The 17,900-nt window shown below is 43.8% G+C and overlaps 3 protein-coding genes across 6 annotated transcripts in view; all 3 read left to right on the forward strand.

The window, feature by feature from the left end:
- Positions 1-1,353: 1,353 nt before the first annotated feature.
- Positions 1,354-14,728, forward strand: LOC148131886 (uncharacterized). 2 transcript variants are annotated; one of them, XM_087953645.1, is made up of 3 exons: positions 1,354-1,415; positions 2,625-2,677; positions 9,901-14,728. In XM_087953645.1, exon 3 carries the CDS (start codon positions 9,915-9,917, stop codon positions 12,102-12,104), a length of 2,190 nt encoding a protein of 729 aa, XP_087809771.1. In that variant the 5' UTR covers positions 1,354-1,415; positions 2,625-2,677; positions 9,901-9,914; the 3' UTR covers positions 12,105-14,728. The 2 variants fall into 2 exon arrangements, with proteins under 2 accessions (XP_087809771.1, XP_087809772.1); XM_087953646.1 differs by lacking the exons at positions 1,354-1,415; positions 2,625-2,677 and adding an exon at positions 6,031-6,114.
- Positions 1,367-17,900, forward strand: part of LOC113427969 (uncharacterized) — a 72,940-nt gene continuing 56,406 nt past the window's right edge. The window contains exons 1-2 of one of the 3 annotated variants that reach the window (XM_087953638.1): positions 1,367-1,415; positions 6,032-6,114. In XM_087953638.1, the coding sequence (XP_087809764.1) occupies positions 6,046-6,114 (69 nt within the window). In that variant the 5' untranslated portion in view covers positions 1,367-1,415; positions 6,032-6,045. Of the gene's footprint in view, positions 1,416-6,031; positions 6,115-16,731; positions 16,782-17,900 lie in introns of those variants that run through there. The other 2 variants (XM_087953635.1, XM_087953629.1) reach the window with 2 other exon arrangements.
- LOC113427968 (uncharacterized) overlaps positions 16,699-17,900 on the forward strand; it is a 50,853-nt gene continuing 49,651 nt past the window's right edge. The window contains exon 1 of the mRNA XM_087953587.1: positions 16,699-16,781. The gene's annotated coding sequence lies outside the window, so the exon portion shown is untranslated. The remainder of the gene's footprint in view (positions 16,782-17,900) is intronic.

The raw sequence follows: 17,900 nt of genomic DNA on the forward strand, positions 1-17,900 counted from the left end.
TGGAGGGATTAAATATTTCCTCCCTCAGACCTTTTAAATAGTTTTTAAACAATTTTTTTACCTCAGACTTTTTAAACCATTAAATCATTAAATATTTCCTAGCTCAGATGTTTTCTTCCGCTTCAAAATGGAAGCTTTAGTGGGACTCTCTTATGGGATAAATAAATGGTTCTGCATTTATTGGGGACAGTATCAGAAAAAAGCAGGAAAAAATTCCCCTTTTACCTTTATTCTCCTCTTTTGGGGTAAGAAACTTTGGACTGAATTGTGGTTGTCTAATACATCTCAAAGTTGCCTTGCTCTCAGATGGGCCCCATGGACCCTTCAGACACAGGTTGTCCTCCACTTACAACCGCCGTTCTGTGCAAAATTTCCATTGCTAAGTGAGGCATTTGGTAAGTGAATTTTTGTGCCATTTGAGGATATTTCTTGCTGGGGTTGTTGCGGGAATCACCACAGTTGTTAAGTTAGTAACACAGTTGTTCAGTAAATCTGACTCCCCCATTTCTTGTCCAAAGGCCGCAAAAGATGATCCCATGACCTGGGGACACTGCAACTGTCATAAATGCGAGTCGGTTGCCAAGCGGCTGAATTTTGACCACGTGACCATGGGGATGCTGCCACTGGCCGCCTTGAGTGGGGAAAACCATCCTAAATCACTTTTTTCTGTGCCTTTGAACTAAACGGGCGGTTCTGAGTCCAGGACTGCTTGCAAAGGAGCAATGGAGTATTTGTTATTAAGGGAGAATCCTGATTGTCCATAGTTCTATGGAAATACGTTGTAAGTTAAGGACTCCCCTGTCAGAATAAGTGCATGCAGACAGACAATTGATCCGGACAACAGGAGGAGTTTTGAAGGAGGAGATGGGACAACCCTTTGCCTGTGATGGGTTTTCAGCCTGAGAAGGGGGTTGGACTAGAAGACCTCCCAGGCCCCTCCCAGCCCTGTTATTCTGTAATTCCCTCTTAACTTTGCTGCTCTGCATCCCCTTCCCTCCCCTCCTCCCGTCCCTCGGCGTCGTACCCTCCCTCTCCCCCTCTTTCTCTGACCGCCTCGGGAGAAGCAGCCCTGGACTCCCTGCCCGGCTGACCTTCCCAATGGGGACCGATTCCCCGGGCAGATGGAGGGGGGGCAGACAAAGGGAAGTCCCAAGTGGGCGGCGCCTTCGGCCCTTTCAAGAATGGAAGGAGCTGGACAGGGAGGGGAGGAAGTGTAAACATTTCCTGCTTGGGCTCTGCGAAGCCCTGGCTGGGGCCGCCCCGAGAAGGGGGATCCACGGGCGGGGGCGGGGAGGGACTTAGCGTGGCCGGCGGGGCTGCGAGGAAAGCGGATCGTGGATCTGTTCCTGCGCGCATCTCTTCGGGAGCGGAGTCCGTGAGAGGAACAGAGCCAACTGTTTCCTTTTGAGCGCCAGGTAAGAACCTCCCTCCTCCCTCCCCTTTTCCCACCTGGGTAAATGCCTGGACAGGTGAGCCTTCAAGGCAGCTTCTTGGGGCGCTGCTAAGATCGCTCCTGCCGTCCCCACTTTCTCCTGGGGGAGATGATTCTGCCGGCCCTTCCCGATGGTTTCCCGGCACTTTCTCTTTCCCCTCTGGGGCTGTTTCAGGTCCGGAAGGCTCGGGGTTGAATGGCTGCTAAAGCGGCCGGAGGGAAAGGGGGCGATCCCTCCCAGGAGCTGCTGTTTGGAGGGGGGGTTGCTCTGGAGGAGCCCCCTCCGGAGAGAGCATCGGGCAAAGGCTCCTTCTGACGCCTTTTAATCCTCAGGATGGACTTTGCCGGAGTTTCTTTCGTCCCTGAATTCCTTTTCACTGTTTCATTTCACTGTGTTTTTAAAGCCCTGTCTGCATTTAAAAAGGGGTCGCCCTTTTCCTGTGGGCCATTGTTTCTCAACCGTGGCAACTTTATGCCATGTGGACTTCCACTCCCAGAGTTCCTGAGCCAGCTGTGTCAGGAATTCTGGGAGTTGAAGTCCACCAGTCCTAAAAGGGGCCATACTTCCTCACTTCTGCTCTAGGCTATTCCAAAGGGAAAGTCCCAGCTGGGAAAAAAGAGTTTTTTGTCATCTTCCCTGATTATCTGATAAGGGAGGGTGGACATCTAGATTCTTCCACTGAAATGGCTGAAAGAAAGGAAATCTGTTCTGAGTGAAGGGAAGGGTGACAGAGGAACCACAACAGGCTTGCTAAAAGTACTTATTGGTGCAGGATGTTGGCATGGCTATTTTGGTACTTTCCTTAGTGTATCTCCTGTCAACCAACCAGCTGTATTTCCTGCTTAAATTACCCTCAAAACGATGCTACAGAGCACTGCGCAACAGAAGAACTAGACACAAGGACCGTTTTTTCCCAAACGCCATCACCCTGCTAAACAAACAATTCCCTCAACACTGTCCAACTATTTACTAATTTGCACGACTATTACTATTAATCTTGTCATCCTTCCTTTCACCCTTCTCCTCCCACTTATGAATGTATGAATGTAACTTCATTGCTTGCAACCTCACAATGTTCTGTTGAAAGGTGGCAAAATGCCTTTCCTTCGAGGATTCGATTTTCCCGCTGGGAGAGCTCCGGCGCAAGGATACGGACAACTGCTTGAAAGCTGGATCTTTTTATTTTTTCAGGAAGGCGGAGAACAGCAAGAAGTCTGCGTGCCTGGGCTAGCTGGCTTCATATGGTAAGTCCCTGGTTCTTTATACCCTGTTCTCCTTTTGTGTGTGAATGTTTGTATTTGTGTTTAATGTTTCAAATCCTGTCGGAATTTGTCTTTATTCCCACCGGAGGGCAAACTCCGTGGGGTGTGGGAGACAAACTCTGCGGGGTGGTTTGATTGAATTATTGGTTTTTCCTAATCTCTTTTAGCTTTACAGTGGTTTCTTATATTTGTTTTGTGGCAATCTCCTGTCTGTCTCTTTTGTAATTTATATATTTTTTGTGTCTTTTGTCTGTTAGTTTTGCTTATTTGGCATGTCCTGTGTTTGTAAGGGTTTCCTTTTCTTATTTGTGTAGTTTTCTTAATTACTTGGGCTTTTGTCTAAAAGGCTTCTAATACCTTTTATTTGATTCCTTTTCCTATGTAAGTTTGTTTTATGGCTGGCCTGATGTTCCCCTTGGGCTTTTCCTGCTTGAGTGACACCACTGTCTTCATGAAGTTCCCTTTCCACAGTTCATTGACTGTTTACTAGTATGATTTGATAGTCCCTAGCTTATTATTATGTTTCCTAGTATGATGTCATTGCTCATTTGTACCCTATGACTACTGCTAAGTATACTTATGATTCTTTTTTTTAAAAAAAAAAATTATTGGTTTTTTAAAAACAAACATAAACAAACAAAACATAAAAACATCAAGCTATCTTCCTTAAGTGTACATGCAGTGTGCCGGTTGGTTTACAAATTGTTTTGTGCTTCCATTTCGTAGTCTTGACATGTGTCTTTTCTTTTTATGAACACAGAGAGCATATGCACCAAAACAAATTCCTTTTAAGCCCAACCACACTTGACCAATAAAGAATTCTATTCTATTCTAAATTCTATTCTATTCTTTTTTTTTTTGAACAAACTTTATTAGTTTTTTTTAAGTACAATACATAAACAAACAGAACATAGGATGTAGTAACATAAAATATCTTTTCTAAAAGAAACGAATAAACCATCTTATTTAAAAAGAAGATAATCCCAAATTATCACATTTCTATAATTTAATATATATATTTATCTTATCTAATCAACTTCATATCTTTTCCAAACTTCTCTTTATTACTCCCTTATTTAATTATATTTCTTTTGCCTTAAAGTATATATACTCATTGAATATAATTTCATTAGTTCTCTTCCACATCCTGTCAAACTTAAACAAACATTACACAAAACATAAATACATAAAACTTCTTTTTGGAAAGCGGCTTACCCCGGGTTAACTCTTTTTATACAGACATCAATCAAAGTTCATACTCACTTAATATACTATCTCATATCTTATTTAACATTCTCTATTTTCCATATATTTTCTCTCTCCTACTCATTCTTTTAATTCTGTTTTATTTATTCCATCTCAGTTTAAATATTTATATTTGCATTTTGGTCCGTTTTCTTTCAATCACCTATTTATCCTTTCTATCTAATACAATATTTCTCCTGTAAACACTGATTGAAGTATGACAACTTTTTATCTTTCCCCTAAATAACACTTAAAATAATACATATTTTCCGTATTGATTCTGCTCCGTACATTCTAAGTATTACATTTCAAAATAATAAAACAAACAAATAATATTGAATTTAATAAGTAATAATAAAACTAAAAAAAATGAAAAGGAATATTAAATTTATAATATAATAAGAACAATGTTTCATAGGAAATTAGACTCTATTATTTCTTAATAAAAACAATATTTCATAAGAAATTAAACTCTATAATTAAATCATGGCTTCCCTTTAATACATTTTTAACTCATACGATATTTTAATTTTCTAACTCAGCTTCAAATACTAATATCTACAATACATTCTTATGTACTTTTGCAGAATTGTTTTTATAAAATTATCTTACCCCTTATCTCTGAAAAAAATTCATTTTTTAGCATCTTGTTTAAAGTCTTTATGACTTCTCTTTCCTTTTCCCCTTCCTTTCTTATCCATTCTAGCTTTTTGACCCCCACCATCTCTCAAATTTAACTCTCTTAGTCTTCCCTCTCTATTGTATTTCTCTTTTCTGTTGCTTTCTGACATCATATCGCTTTTTCATCTTATTTTTCTTTTTCTTGGTTGCTTTTTTAAGTTCTAAGTTCACCTTTTCCTTGCCCCCCTTTCGCTTTTCTTCCTCCACTAAGTGTATTTGTCCATTAAAGATGTCTTCTTCTCCTTCATCCCAGCCTTCCTGTCGTTGTCGTATTTCTTGATAGGTAGAGATTGCCATTTCTAAAAAGTGGAAAATAGATCCAGAAGAGCCCTTATCTTCTTCTTTCAGTCTTTGAAATTCCATTTGTAGTCCTTCAAAAGATAATGCCATTTTTCTTTCTTTCTTTTTTAAAACAACCCTGATGTCTTTAGTCCCTTTTAAAAAAAAAAAAAATTCACAGAAATCCCAAAGTCACAAAGCAAACCAAATCAGAGCAAACAGTTTCATTTAGCACTTTCTTCTTTCTATTCTTCTATTCTATTCTTAAGTAACTTAAATATAAAAGTGTGCTGAAATAATAATTAAGAGTCTTTCGTAGCCTTATGAAAGAACACAGTTTTCTCCAAATCTGAATATAGCTATAGTTGATTTACCAGCACACATAGGACCAAAATTTCTGATACTAAGCCAGGCAGTTGTTAAGTGAGTTTTGCCCCCTTTTACGACCTTACTTGCTCCAGTTGTTACGTGAACCTCTGCAGTTGTTGAGTTACTAACAGCTGTTGAGTTAATGATGGTGAAGGGAATCTGGCTTCTCTATTGACTTCGTTCGCCAGAAGGTGGCAACAGGTGACCACAGGATGCTGTGACCGTCATAAATAGGAATCAGTCGCCAACCACCTGAATTTTGATGGTGTGACTGTGGGGATTCTGCAACAGCTGTGTGAAAAGCAGTTATGTGTCCCTTTTTTCAGGATCTTTGTAACTTCAAATGGTCACTAAATGAAAGGTTGTAATTCGAGGACTACTAGTATATGTGTGACTCAGAGAGAATTGGACTCTGCCTCTTTTGTTGGTGCCAAGCCAGACCAAGTACTCCTGATTTACAACTCAGCACAACTCCCTGGATATGGGAAGAGGTCAAGATCTGTGGTCCTTTAATGCACACATTCACGGCTGAGATAATCTGCCTCTGAATCCAATCCCTGGTCCTTCCACACCTTTCAGTTTTCCTCTCACCCAGAATTAGCTTCTGTGTGTTGTTGCTGTGGCTGCAGAGGACTCACATAAAGGGGTTCCCTAGTTAGCCTAGAAATAGGCTAAAATCAGCCTTTTGCACTGGATGCTCAAGAATGTCCTGAGGATGTTTGATAGCCTATTATTCCTTTGCTGTTTGTTCCCCTCTCCTAGACCCCCTCGTGGCCATGGCTTCATCTCCCGGAACCCCAGTTCTTTGTAATGGAGGATCAACAGTGGCTGAGCTTCCAACCCAGGTAGGAGGATTCTCCCCTCCCCTCCCCAGATGTGCCAATCTCCCAATAACAGAATATCACAATTGGAAGGGATCTTGGATATCTTCTAGTCCCTCCCCCTGTTTCAAGCAGGAGACCCTATACCAGGGGTGGGCAAACTACGGCCCGCGGGCCACATCCGGCCCGTTGGTCTGTCCAATCCGGCCCGCCCCTGAAAAAAAATAGCTGGGCGTGGCGTATTGCCCTGCGCCGTGTGGCCCCCAAAGCTGCAAAACAGTGCGGAGCACTCTCAGGGTAGGAAAGAAAAGAAGAACTTTGCAAAGGCCTCGGCTGGGAGTTCGAAATTACCTTCGAGTGCGACCTCTCCGAAGGTGAGTCCCCGCTGATCCCTCCTTTTTTTCCGGGGCTTCCAGGCTTAAACTTTGCAAAGGCAAAGTCTGCAGGCGGGAGCGTCTTCCGGCCGAGGAGCGGGAAGGGTTCCGCCCGGCAGGCGGGCGGGCTGCTTGGAGCGGGCTGCTTGGAGCCATCTAAAGCTAGGCCGCTGCTGGTGGAGCCTTGCCCTGCCTTGGTGCCCCGTTTCCGGGCTCGGCGGTCCTGCTTGGGCGGCACTTTAAAAGCCTGCTCCCAGCACCCGAGCAACTTCCCAGCAACTTGCGGCTTCCTTTTTCCTCGCGGGCGTCGCCTGGCCCCGAGCCGCACGGCGGAGAAACCCGAACACCGCCGGTCGCCTCCTCCAAGCAGCCCGCCCGCCCGCCGGGCGGAACCCTTCCGCTCCTTGGCGGGAAGACGCTCCGCCTGCAAACTTTGCCTGTGCAAAGTTTAAGCCTGAAGCCCGGAAATCCGAGCAACTTCCCAGCAACTTTCGGCTTCCTTTTAACTCGCGGGCGCTCGCACCTGGCCCCGAGCCGCGCGGAGGGGAAGCCCAGTGGGCGGGCGGGCTGCTTGGAGGAGGCGACCTGGCGGTGCTCCGGCAGCAGCAACAGGCAGTTCCGCCCGGGCTCCGCTCAGGTGTCCGGCTGGGGCTGTCAGGAGTTGCTACCGCCGGCGCAGCTCGCGCGGCTCCAGTCCGCGTTGCCTTGGGAAGGAAAAGGCAAAACCAGGAGCCACTGAGCCTGAGCCTCCGGTGCCGCTGCTGCCGTTGCAAAGCACCGCCGCGGCTCTTCCTTTTTTCCTTTCCCTTCCCAAGGCAACGTGGGACTGGAGCCGCGCGAGCGGCGCCGGCGGTAGCAACTCCTGACTCAGGGGCCTCCGAGGGGGGGAAGGAGGAGAAAGGGGGGAAAGGGTGGGGGCGATTCCCAAAAAATCTTGTGCTGACCCGGCCCGTCTGTCAAATTTTAAAAGTCAATGCGGCCCCCGAGCCAAAAAGTTTGCCCACCCCTGCCCTATACCCTTTCAGACAAGTGGCTCTCTCCTTAAAAACCTAAGGTGAAAAGAAAAGTCCAATCTTGACTTTTGCACAGAAATGAAGTGTTGAACCCCACTTTCCTTGATTCGGCATGATTTATCGGGTCACTGCAGTGGGTAAAATTGGTGTTATTTACAAATTCCCTTTTATGGTCCTAGTTCCCAGGGGTTGTCTCTAGAGTAATTATCAATCTAGTTCATGGGATTACAAACATATACAGATAACAGATAATCAGAGTTGGAAGGGATCTTGTAGGTCATCTAGTCCAACCCCCCACCCAAGCAGGAGACCCTACACCATTTCTGACAAATGGCAGTCCAATCTCTTCTTGAAGGTCTCAAGTGATGGCGCTCCCACAACTTCCGAGGGCAAGCTGTTCCATTGGTTGATAGTTCTCACTGTCAGAAAGTTTCTCCTTATTCCCAGGTTAAATCTCTCCTTGTTCATTTTCCATCCGTTATTCCTTGTCTGGCCTACAGGCGCTTTAGAAAATAGCTTGACCCCTTCATCTCTGTTGGAGCCCCTCAAATATTGGAAGACTGCTATCATGTCTCCCCTGGTCCTTCTCTTTACTAGATTGGCCAAGCCCAGTTCCTGTAACTGTTCTTCATATGTTTTAGTCTCCAGTCCCCTAATCATCCTGGTTGCTCTTCTCTGTACTTTTTCTAGAGCCTCAACATCTTTTTTATAATGTGGTGAACAAAATTGGATGCAGTACTCTAGGTGTGGTCTTACTAAGGTTTTATAGAGTGGTATTATTACCTCACCTGATCTCGATTGTATCCCTCTGTTAATACAACTTAGGATTGCATTAGCTTTTTTGGCTGCTGCTGTGCACTGCTGGCTCCTATTTAGCTGGTTGTCCACTAAGACTCCAAGATCCCTCTCACACTTACTGCTATTGAGCCTGGTTTCACCCAGTCTGTATGTGTACTTTTGATTTTTCTTGCCTACGTGTAGGACTTTACTTTTCTCCACATTGAATTTCATTTTGTTGGATACCGCCCAGTGTTCTAGTCTGTCAAGATCCATTTGGATCTTGAGCCTATCTTCTTGGGTGTTAGCTATTACTGCCAGCTTAGTGTCCTCTGCAAATTTGCTAAGTGTCCCTTCTATTCCCTTATCTAAGTCATTAATGAAGATATTGAAGAGTACTGGGCCTAAGACAGAACCTTATGGCACCCCACAGCTTACTTCCCTCCATGTAAATTTAGACCCATTAAGGACTACTCGTTGAGTACGGTTTGTCAGCCAGTTGCAAGTCCATCTAGTGGTGGTGCTATCTATTCCACTTTTTTCTAGCTTACTAAGAAGTAGGTTGTGATCTACTTTGTCGAATGCCTTGCTGAAATCTAAATATATTATGTCCACAGTATTTTGCTGGTCTACTAATTTAGTCACTATGTTGAAGAATGAAATATGATTGGTTTGGCATGGTCTGTTTTTAACAAACCCGTGCTGACTGCTAGTTATTACTTTACTTGTTTCTAGATGTTGGCAGATCTGTTTTTTTATTATCTTTTCCAGTATCTTCCCAGTATTGATGTTAGGTTGATTGGTCTAGAGTTCCCTAGGTCTGTTTTTTTCCTTTTTTGAAGATGGGAACCACATCAGCTTTTTTCCAGTCTTCTGGTAGTTCCCAAGTGCTCCAAGAGTTTTGAAAGATATGGTGCAGTGGTTCTGTGCTGACCTCTGCTAGTCCCTTTAAAACTCTGGGATGTAATCCATCAGGTCCCAGTGGTTTGTGTTCATCAAGATCAGACAGGTGTTCTCTTACTATTTTTTTTGCTTATTTTAACTTTTTTTTTATTTCTGGTCTGTCTTTTACAGTTAAGTTTTTGGTGGGTTGAGCTATAGTTTCTTTTTGCGTGAAGACGGATGCAAAGAATGAGTTTCTTTCTGTTGCCTGTTACTTCCTTGCCGTCTTCTCTCTTTAGTGGACTGACTGTTTCCTTGATTTTTTTCTTCTTATCTATATGTTGGGAAAAAATTTTTTTATTATCTTTGACTTTTATTGCAAGTCTGATATTCTGCCTTAGTTGTATGTCCTTCTTCCCATTTTTTGTACTTGTCCTTTTTTTCTTTCAATCTGCCAGAAAGATCTTTGTGCAGCCATGCTGGTTTCTTCTTGGATTTCTTGTTTTTCTTTCAAAGTGGTATTGTGCTGGTCTGGGCTTCTATGATCATATAAGATACAATGTATTTTTTCACAGGGCAACATGTCTTTTTACAATTCTGTAAAAAAAAGAATACAACTCTGTTTCCCACATTAATACCAATATAGCACAATGTTTTGAACAAATGGGAGTTTGGAAGAAGTTTGATACTGTTCAAATAGAGCAATGGTGCTTGATCCCTTTTGCACTAAAATTTGTGTCAACTTTTTTTATTGTTGCAACCAGGTGACGGATGGGAGATGGAGGATTCGGGCCAAGAGGCAGCAGCACCTTTGCCAAAAGACAAAAAGGAAGTTGTAGGAAAGATGTATGGAAAGCAAAGTTTTGAGCAAAACCAGTTAACGGGGGAGCTGGAGAATTGCTCTGGTCTACCTTGTTCAGATATCAATGTCTTATTGGACCCAGATGATAGCCATGAAAAAGAAGTGTGTTCAAGGTGTGGGAAAATACTCCAAGATGAATCTGGATTATGTGACTGTTGCCAAAGCCCTGCTGGTGAGAAACAAGATGAAAGCAGGCAACACCCCAGAAGGGACCTTCCTCCTCCTTTACGTGAAAGAATAAAAAAAGGAGGGAAACCATACAAATGTACAGAGTGTGCAGAAAGCTTCGGTACAAGCCGCTCTCTTGCTTCACATAAAAAGATTCACAAAGCAGAGGAGCCACATAAATGTATGGATTGTGGAAGGACCTTCAGGCAGAAAAATCATCTTAATTCACATCAGAGGATGCACAAAGAGAAGAAGCAGCATCAAGGCATCCCCTGCGGAAAGACCATCAGAAGCAGCGCCTCCCTTACTTCCCATCAAAGCCTCCACAGACAGGAAAAGTTGCACCAACACAGGGAGGGTAGAACAAGGTTTACTCAGAGCAAGGAACCGAATTCCCAGAAAAAAAGCCCCACTGGGAAGAAATCATGTAAATGCCTGGAATGTGGGAAGAGCTTCAGCTCTGTAAGTGACCTCAGTTGCCATAATAGGACCCATACAGGGGAAAAGCCGTATCATTGTATGGTGTGTGGAAAAAGCTTTGCACAAAAGGGCAATTTCAATTTACATAAGAGGATCCACACTGGAGAGAAGCCATATAAATGCATAGAGTGTGGGAAATGCTTCAAAGCCTCCGGTGCCCTTACTCAGCATAAAAGGATCCACACAGGGGAGAAACCCTATAAATGCCTGGAGTGTGGGAAAAGCTTTAGCAGAAGCTGCACTCTAACCTTACATAATAAGATACATAAAGGGGAGAAACCTTATAAATGCCTGAACTGTGGAAAAAGCTTCAGTCAAAAAGTTCATCTTAAGTCACACGAGAGGATCCACACGGGGGAAAAACCCTTTCAATGCATGGAGTGTGGAAAGAGCTTTCATTTTTCAGCAAACCTTACTTCCCATCACAGAATCCACACGGGGGAAAAACCCTTTCAATGCATGGAGTGTGGAAAGAGCTTCCATTTTTCAGCAAACCTTAATGCCCATCACAGAATCCACACGGGGGAAAAACCATTTCAATGCATGGAGTGTGGAAAGAGCTTCCATTTTTCAGGAAACCTTACTGCCCATCACAGAATCCACACGGGGGAAAAACCCTTTCAATGCCTGCAGTGTGGAAAGCACTTTGCCAATTCTGGTAGCCTTCATGCCCACAAACGGACCCACACAGGGGAGAAACCGTACAAATGCCTGGAGTGTGGAAACAGCTTCCGTAAATCCAGTCACCTAACTTCCCATGGAAGAATCCACACTGGAGAGAAACCGTATCAATGCTCCGAATGTAAGAAGTGCTTCAGTAATCTACGTTATCTTACTGTCCATAAAAGGACCCACACGGGTGAAAAGCCTTATAAGTGCACTGAATGTGAAAAATGCTTCACTGATTCTGGAGCACTGAGGATCCATACAAGGATCCACACAGGGGAGAAACCCTTTAAGTGCATGGAGTGTGGCATGAGTTTCAGGACAAGTGGTTACCTTGGTAGCCACAAGAGAATCCACACTGGGGAGAAACCGTATACATGTCATGAGTGCGGAAAAAGCTTTAGTCAAAATCATTCACTCAGGAGCCATAGAAGGCTTCACTCAGGGGAGCAACCCTATAAATGCCTGGAGTGTGGAAAACGTTGTTGTGATAGTAGCGGTCTTACCTCCCACAATAGGATCCACACAGGGGAGAAACCGTTTAAATGCATCGACTGCGGAAAGAGTTTCAAAGACGGCGGGAATCTTAGGCGCCATAAAAGAATCCACACAGGGGAGAAACCCTATAAGTGCATGGAGTGTGGCAGGAGTTTCAGAAGAAGTAGTCACCTTGGCAGCCACAAGAGGATCCACACTGAGGAGAAAATGTATCAGTGTGTGGAGTGTGGAAAGAACTTCAGAACCAGAAGTGACTTTAATCAACATAAGAAGTTGCACAGCAGGAAAAGATGATGTGAATTGGTTTGTGTTGATTTGTTTTTGCAGGACATTCTGGAAAAATGCATGGAGTGTGGGAAGGGCTTCCAAAGCAGCAGAAATGTCTTGATCCATTACAAAGAAGAGTTCCTTTGTAGAACTAGGAGTTAAATTTTAGATATTAGATCTTTGTGCTAGAGTAGAATAGAATAAGATTAGAAACAATAAGAATAGAAATGGAAGAGAATATAGAAGTAGGAATGGGGGTGGGAAGGGAATTCTCTCATTGGCCAAGTGAGATTGGACATACAAGGCCTGTGTCTCCAATGTATACACTCTCATAACATGGAACAAATGGTCAGCTTTTTTCAATGCGAACAGCAAAGGGAGGGGGGATTTGGGAACTAACACATCCAGATGTCTATGAAGACTCTCAGTCATCCAGGCTGCGGTTTTCCCAAAAGCGCTTTTATCAAAAGTCAACTGGACTTTTTTATTTCCTTGGGGAGATTTCCCTTTCACATCCAAGAAGTTTCTTCAGTTCTGTTTTTTTTTTTTTTTTTTTTTTTTGAATGAGAAGCGAAATGTCTTCAAGGAAAAACAAAATCCAGTTGATTTTTGAAAAAAAAAACCACCTTTGGGATAACACCTTCAGGCAACATAAGGCTGCAGAAAGCTGTTTTAGAGTCTAGAGAAGATGCTGAAAGATTTCAAGAGGAAACATTGCAATCTAAGTGGTGAGGTCCAGACCTGGCGGTGTTGACTCCCAACATTTCCCTAAAATTGGAAGGAATCGAGCAGTGGATCTACTACACCCATGTGGAGAACGTCAGGCCAGAACAAAGAGAAGCAGGATCTCCAGTGAGCTCTTTACTGGGAAAAAGTGACGGAAGAGAATGAACTAATGAACCAATACGAGACTCGAGAGTTGTGTCAAAAGTAATAAATGGAGGGATGGCGCTGTGTGTCTGCACCACCTTTAACCTTGGTTGTGTTTAACTGATTTCTAGTCTGAGATACGATATTGATTGTGCTTCCTTTTTATGAATGCCCCAACTTATGCAGCAGCTTAAGGCTTAGATTTCACATCTCAAATACAGGCTCTTTTTGGAGGGTGAATTGGACAATTCAGGGAACCAGCTTCAGAAAATACAGGTGGCCCTTGACTTATGATCACAATTAAGCCCCAAATTTCCATGGCTAATCAAGACAGTTGTTAAGTGAGTTTTGTGCCATTTTACAAGTTTTGCTACAGTTTTTGGTTTCCCCATTGTCTTTCCTTGTCTGAAGGTCTGAAACGGTGATCCCATGACCCTGGGATACTCCAACTGTCAAAAATACAGGCCAGTTGCCAAGTGTCTCAATTTTTATCACATGACACAGGGATGCTGCAACGGTTGTGTGGAAAAATTCATAAATTATTTTTTTTAATGCCATTGTAACTTCACACGTTCACTGAAGAAATGACTGTAAGTTCAGGACTAATTGTAAAGCAGCAATTGATTATTTGTTACTAAGACAGTGAAGGAGTATATGAATCAAACTAATATAGGCTTTTTGCTTTTATTATGAATTGCTTATGCAATTCATAATAAATATATAATTGTTCCTGATTAAACCAATATTTATTTAATTTAATAAACAATTTATATAATTGTTCCTGATTATTATATAATTGTTCCTGATTAAACCAATATTTGATTTTGATACGATATACTTCTAGAAATCATTTGTTATGAATTGAGCTTTGTTATTGGCTCCTGCTAATATTATCGTATCCTGTCAGAAATTAATTGTTAGGAATTAATTCTAGTGTCAACTCAAAATATTTCTCTGGGTTTTTTCGAGTTGCCAGCAGAAAGGGAGTGGGGGAAGTAGTGCATTCCTAAAATGCTTTCATAGGTTAATGGCTAGGCCACCGAAGCTTCTGGCACGCAAGATTATTACCGGAGAGCATGATTGATGACTCTTGGCTATGGATGTGTCCCATTGGAGAATATACATCGGGGGGGGGGGAGACCAGGGTCAAGGGTCAAATGAATGATGTGTCTCAGACTCTGCTGCATCCAGGTAACACAGGCATCTTCACTCCTAATAAATCTTGGTGTGTTTTTTTCCCCTGAGAGATGCGACTAAAGACTCATGATTTGAATGGGGTGGATGCCAGAGCCCTGACATCTAGCTGAGTGAATTGTAGCCTTAATGAATGGTTAGCATTAGTACAAAGTTTCTTATCTTGTTTCTGTCTCTCACTTCTGTCCTTGGCTTCAAAGCTAGCCACATCCTTGAAAATATAGAAGAAACTGTTACCCAGGAATATCAGGAACCCGGATAAGGAGTTTCCTGCCTCATAGATTCTGAATCCTGAAACCATTTTCTGCTGAATAAACAACTTGGCCAGGGAGGGAAACCTCCCCTATAGGAACGCTCCATAGATAGGTGGGCAGAGACAGGGACGTGAACAAAGGACACTTTAAAGACCACATTGTCTCTCATTGGGTAAACTTTGATTCTGGGGTTATAATGTGCATAATACTCTGAGCCACCCTTGCAGGGTGTGGCTATTCCTTACATACATTTTGACTGTATTTTGTTTTGGATATAGTTTTGTCACACAGCTTTTGCTCTGGCCATAAATAAAAGCTGATATTTTTTGCAAACCTCGTCTCGAGTCTCACTCTCTTTGGCATCTCAGTGGCTCAGGGAAACATCTGGGACCTTACAGCATAATCATGAACATTAAGAAAGTTTTCTTTCAGTCTAACTGACCATTGTCAATTCATTGAAACCCACCTTGGAAAACATAAGGAGGGAATTTCTTCACATCAAATAGGTCAGGGCCTAGACCAGGGGGTCTCCAAACCTGGCGATTTAAAAGCTTGTGGACTTCAACTCCCAGAATTCCTCTGGCACATACGTTACCATACTGGTGGGGGAATTCTAGGAGTTGAAGTTAAAAGTTTCCAAGTTTGGAGACCCTTGGCCTAGACTTATAGAATTATGGTCTGTTGTTATTTATAGTGCCTTCCTGCTGTAAAGTATTTCAATGTCCAGCACATGGGAAATGGAGGAAAGAATTATGGTCCATATTTCCTTGCTTTTCCAAAAAAGGATTACAAGCATTACAAGACTCCTGAATCTTCTAAATAAAAACTTAAAAATTCAAAATGTACTATTGGAAAAGGCAAAAGGCCCAATTGGAGAGATTTGAACACCTTGAAAAAGAAGTAGGCTGTAAATTGGAAGAGTCAAGGAAAGCTATGCTATATTACTGCCAAAGCAACATTTACAAACGTGTTGGCGTTTCTCTGTGTACACATTAGGATATATTAAAAATAGCTTGGCTGAGCTATGTGTTACATAAATCGGTATGCAGGAAGGCTAAGATGTGAGTGTAAAACAGGCAGGAATTGCTGTAAAGGGAGATGAGAAAATTCCTTCTAACTCTGACTTGTAAACTGTGTGGCAAATGCCGTCTAAAGCCCTCCAGTGAGCATTGGTGGGGTACAAAGGCTTTGAGGGAGATTTCCTTGTGTTACTTTTTCTGCAGAATAAAGTTTTTGCTTCCAATCTTGTCTTCAACATCTTCAATTTGAGGCTGGGCACATCTGGCAAAGCACCTGGAGCAGGAAAGGTGAGGAAAACCAAAAGTGCCTTTGAGTTCAGAAGGATCTCTTCCCTTCTTTCAGTCACTCTAGAAATGCAATTCTTGAGGGGGAAATGGGGAATCCGCCAGGATCCTCTTCTCTGCAAACTGGAAGCAGCTTCATTAGGCTTGGAGCTGTTTTAACTGGGAGAAATATTTTGTAGAGGTAATTGACTTACAAGCACAATTGAAGCAACAACTTTTCTTGTTAAGTGAGACGTTTGGAAAAGTGAATTTTGCTCCATTTTGTGACCTTCCTTGCTACGTTTGTTAAGTGAATCTGGTTTCCCCATTGATGTTCCTTGTGGGAAGGTCGCAAGAGGACATCACGTGACTCCTGGACCCTACAAGGGTCATAAATGCGACTCAGTTCCCAGGTGCCTCAATTTGGATCACGTGACCAGGGGGATTTTGCAACAGTCTTTAGTGTGAGTGATGGACATAAGTCAATTGGGGGGGAGGCTGTTGCAGCTTCCAAGGGCCACTAAACGATGGTCATTAAGTCGAGGACTACTTGTGAGGCAGCTATTATTCGTTATTATGCCACAAATTGTGAATGTTCTTCATTTGAGGAGACCTGTTGTTAGTTGAGGACTGCCCTGTTAGTCTCAGTGGAGAAGACAGCCTCCTTTTCCTGCCTTTTCCACTTTCCTTTCAAAAGGGGGGATTCCTTCCTAGATGTGCTGCTCTCATCCTCTTCCCCTTCCCTCTTCCCGTCCCTGGGCTTCCTCCCCTCCCTCTCCCGCCTGTTTCTCCGATTGTCTGGGATGAAGAAGCAATGGACTCGCTGCCCAGCTCACCATCCCTCCCAGGACCTGGGAAGCGGGGAGCAAGCAGGGGGACCCCCGAGTGGGCGGCGCTCTCCGCCCTTTAGGAGAATGGGAGGAGCTGGACGGGAAGGGGAGGACCCATAAGTGCTTCCGGCTTGGCCTCTCCAAACTCCTGGCGGGACATCCACGTGCGTTGGCCTGGAAGGAAGGAAGCTTGGCCGGCGGGGCTGTCAGGAAAGCGGATCTTTTGCATCTCTTGGAAGGAGGAACAGGGCCGCCTTTCCTTGCGGGCGCCAGGTAAGAAGCTCCTCCCTCCCTCCCTCCTTCTTTCCTCCCTCCCCTTTTCCCACCTGGGGAAATGCCTGGACAGGTGAGCCTTCCAGGCAGCTTCTTGGGGCGCTGCTAAGATCGCGCCTGCAGTCCCCACTTTCTCTTGGGGGAGATGATTCTGCCGGCCCTTCCCGATCGTTTCCCGGCACTTTCTCTTTCCCCTCTGGGGCTGTTTCAGGTCCGGAAGGCTCGGGGTTGAATGGCTGCTAAAGCGGCCGGAGGGAAAGGGGGCGATCCCTTCCAGGAGCTGCTGTTTCGGGGAGTTGTTCTGGACGAGCCCCCTCCGGAGAGAGCATCGGGCAAAAGCTCCTTCCGATGCCCTTTCATCCTCAGGATGGACTTTGCCGGAGTTTCTTTCGCCCCTGAATTCCTTTTCACTGTTTCATTTCACTGTGTTTTTAAAGCCTTGTGTGCATTTAAGAAGCCTTGTGTGCATTTAAAAAGGGGTCGCCCTTTTCCTGTGGGCCATTGTTTCTCAACCGTGGCAACTTTATGCCATGTGGACTTCCACTCCCAGAGTTCCTGAGCCAGCTGTGTCAGGAATTCTGGGAGTTGAAATCCACCAGTCTTAAAAGGGGCCATACTTCCCCACTTCTGCTCTAGGCTATTCCAAAGGGAAAGTCCCAGCTGGGGAAAAAAGAGTTTTTGTCATCTTCCCTGATTATCTGATAAGGGAGGGTGGACATCTGGATTCTGATGACCAAGATTCTTCCATTGAAAGGGCTGAAAGAAAGGATATACTATGTCCTGAGTGAAGGGAAGGGTGACAGAGGAACCACAACAGGCTTGCTAAAAGTCCTTATTGCTACAGGATGTCAGCATGGCTATTTTGGTACTTTCCTTAGTGTATCTCCTGTCAACCAACCAACTGTATTTCCTGCTTAAATTACCCTCAAAACGATGCTACAGAGCACTGCGCAACAGAAGAACTAGACACAAGGACAGTTTTTTCCCAAACGCCATCACTCTGCTAAACAAACAATTCCCTCAACACTGTCCAACTATTTACTAATTTGCACGACTATTACTATTAATCTTGTCATCCTTCCTTTCACCCTTCTCCTCCCACTTATGAATGTATGAATG

Source organism: Notechis scutatus, chromosome 2 (genome assembly GCF_049901735.1).
Source record: "Notechis scutatus isolate UNSWTSFEM ecotype Mainland chromosome 2, rNotScu1.2, whole genome shotgun sequence".
NCBI lineage: Eukaryota > Metazoa > Chordata > Lepidosauria > Squamata > Elapidae > Notechis > Notechis scutatus.

Coding starts and splice junctions, on each gene's coding strand:
- LOC148131886 (XM_087953645.1), top strand. CDS start 9,915: ATGGAGGATTCGGGCCAAGAGGCAGCAGCACCTTTGCCAAAAGACAAA.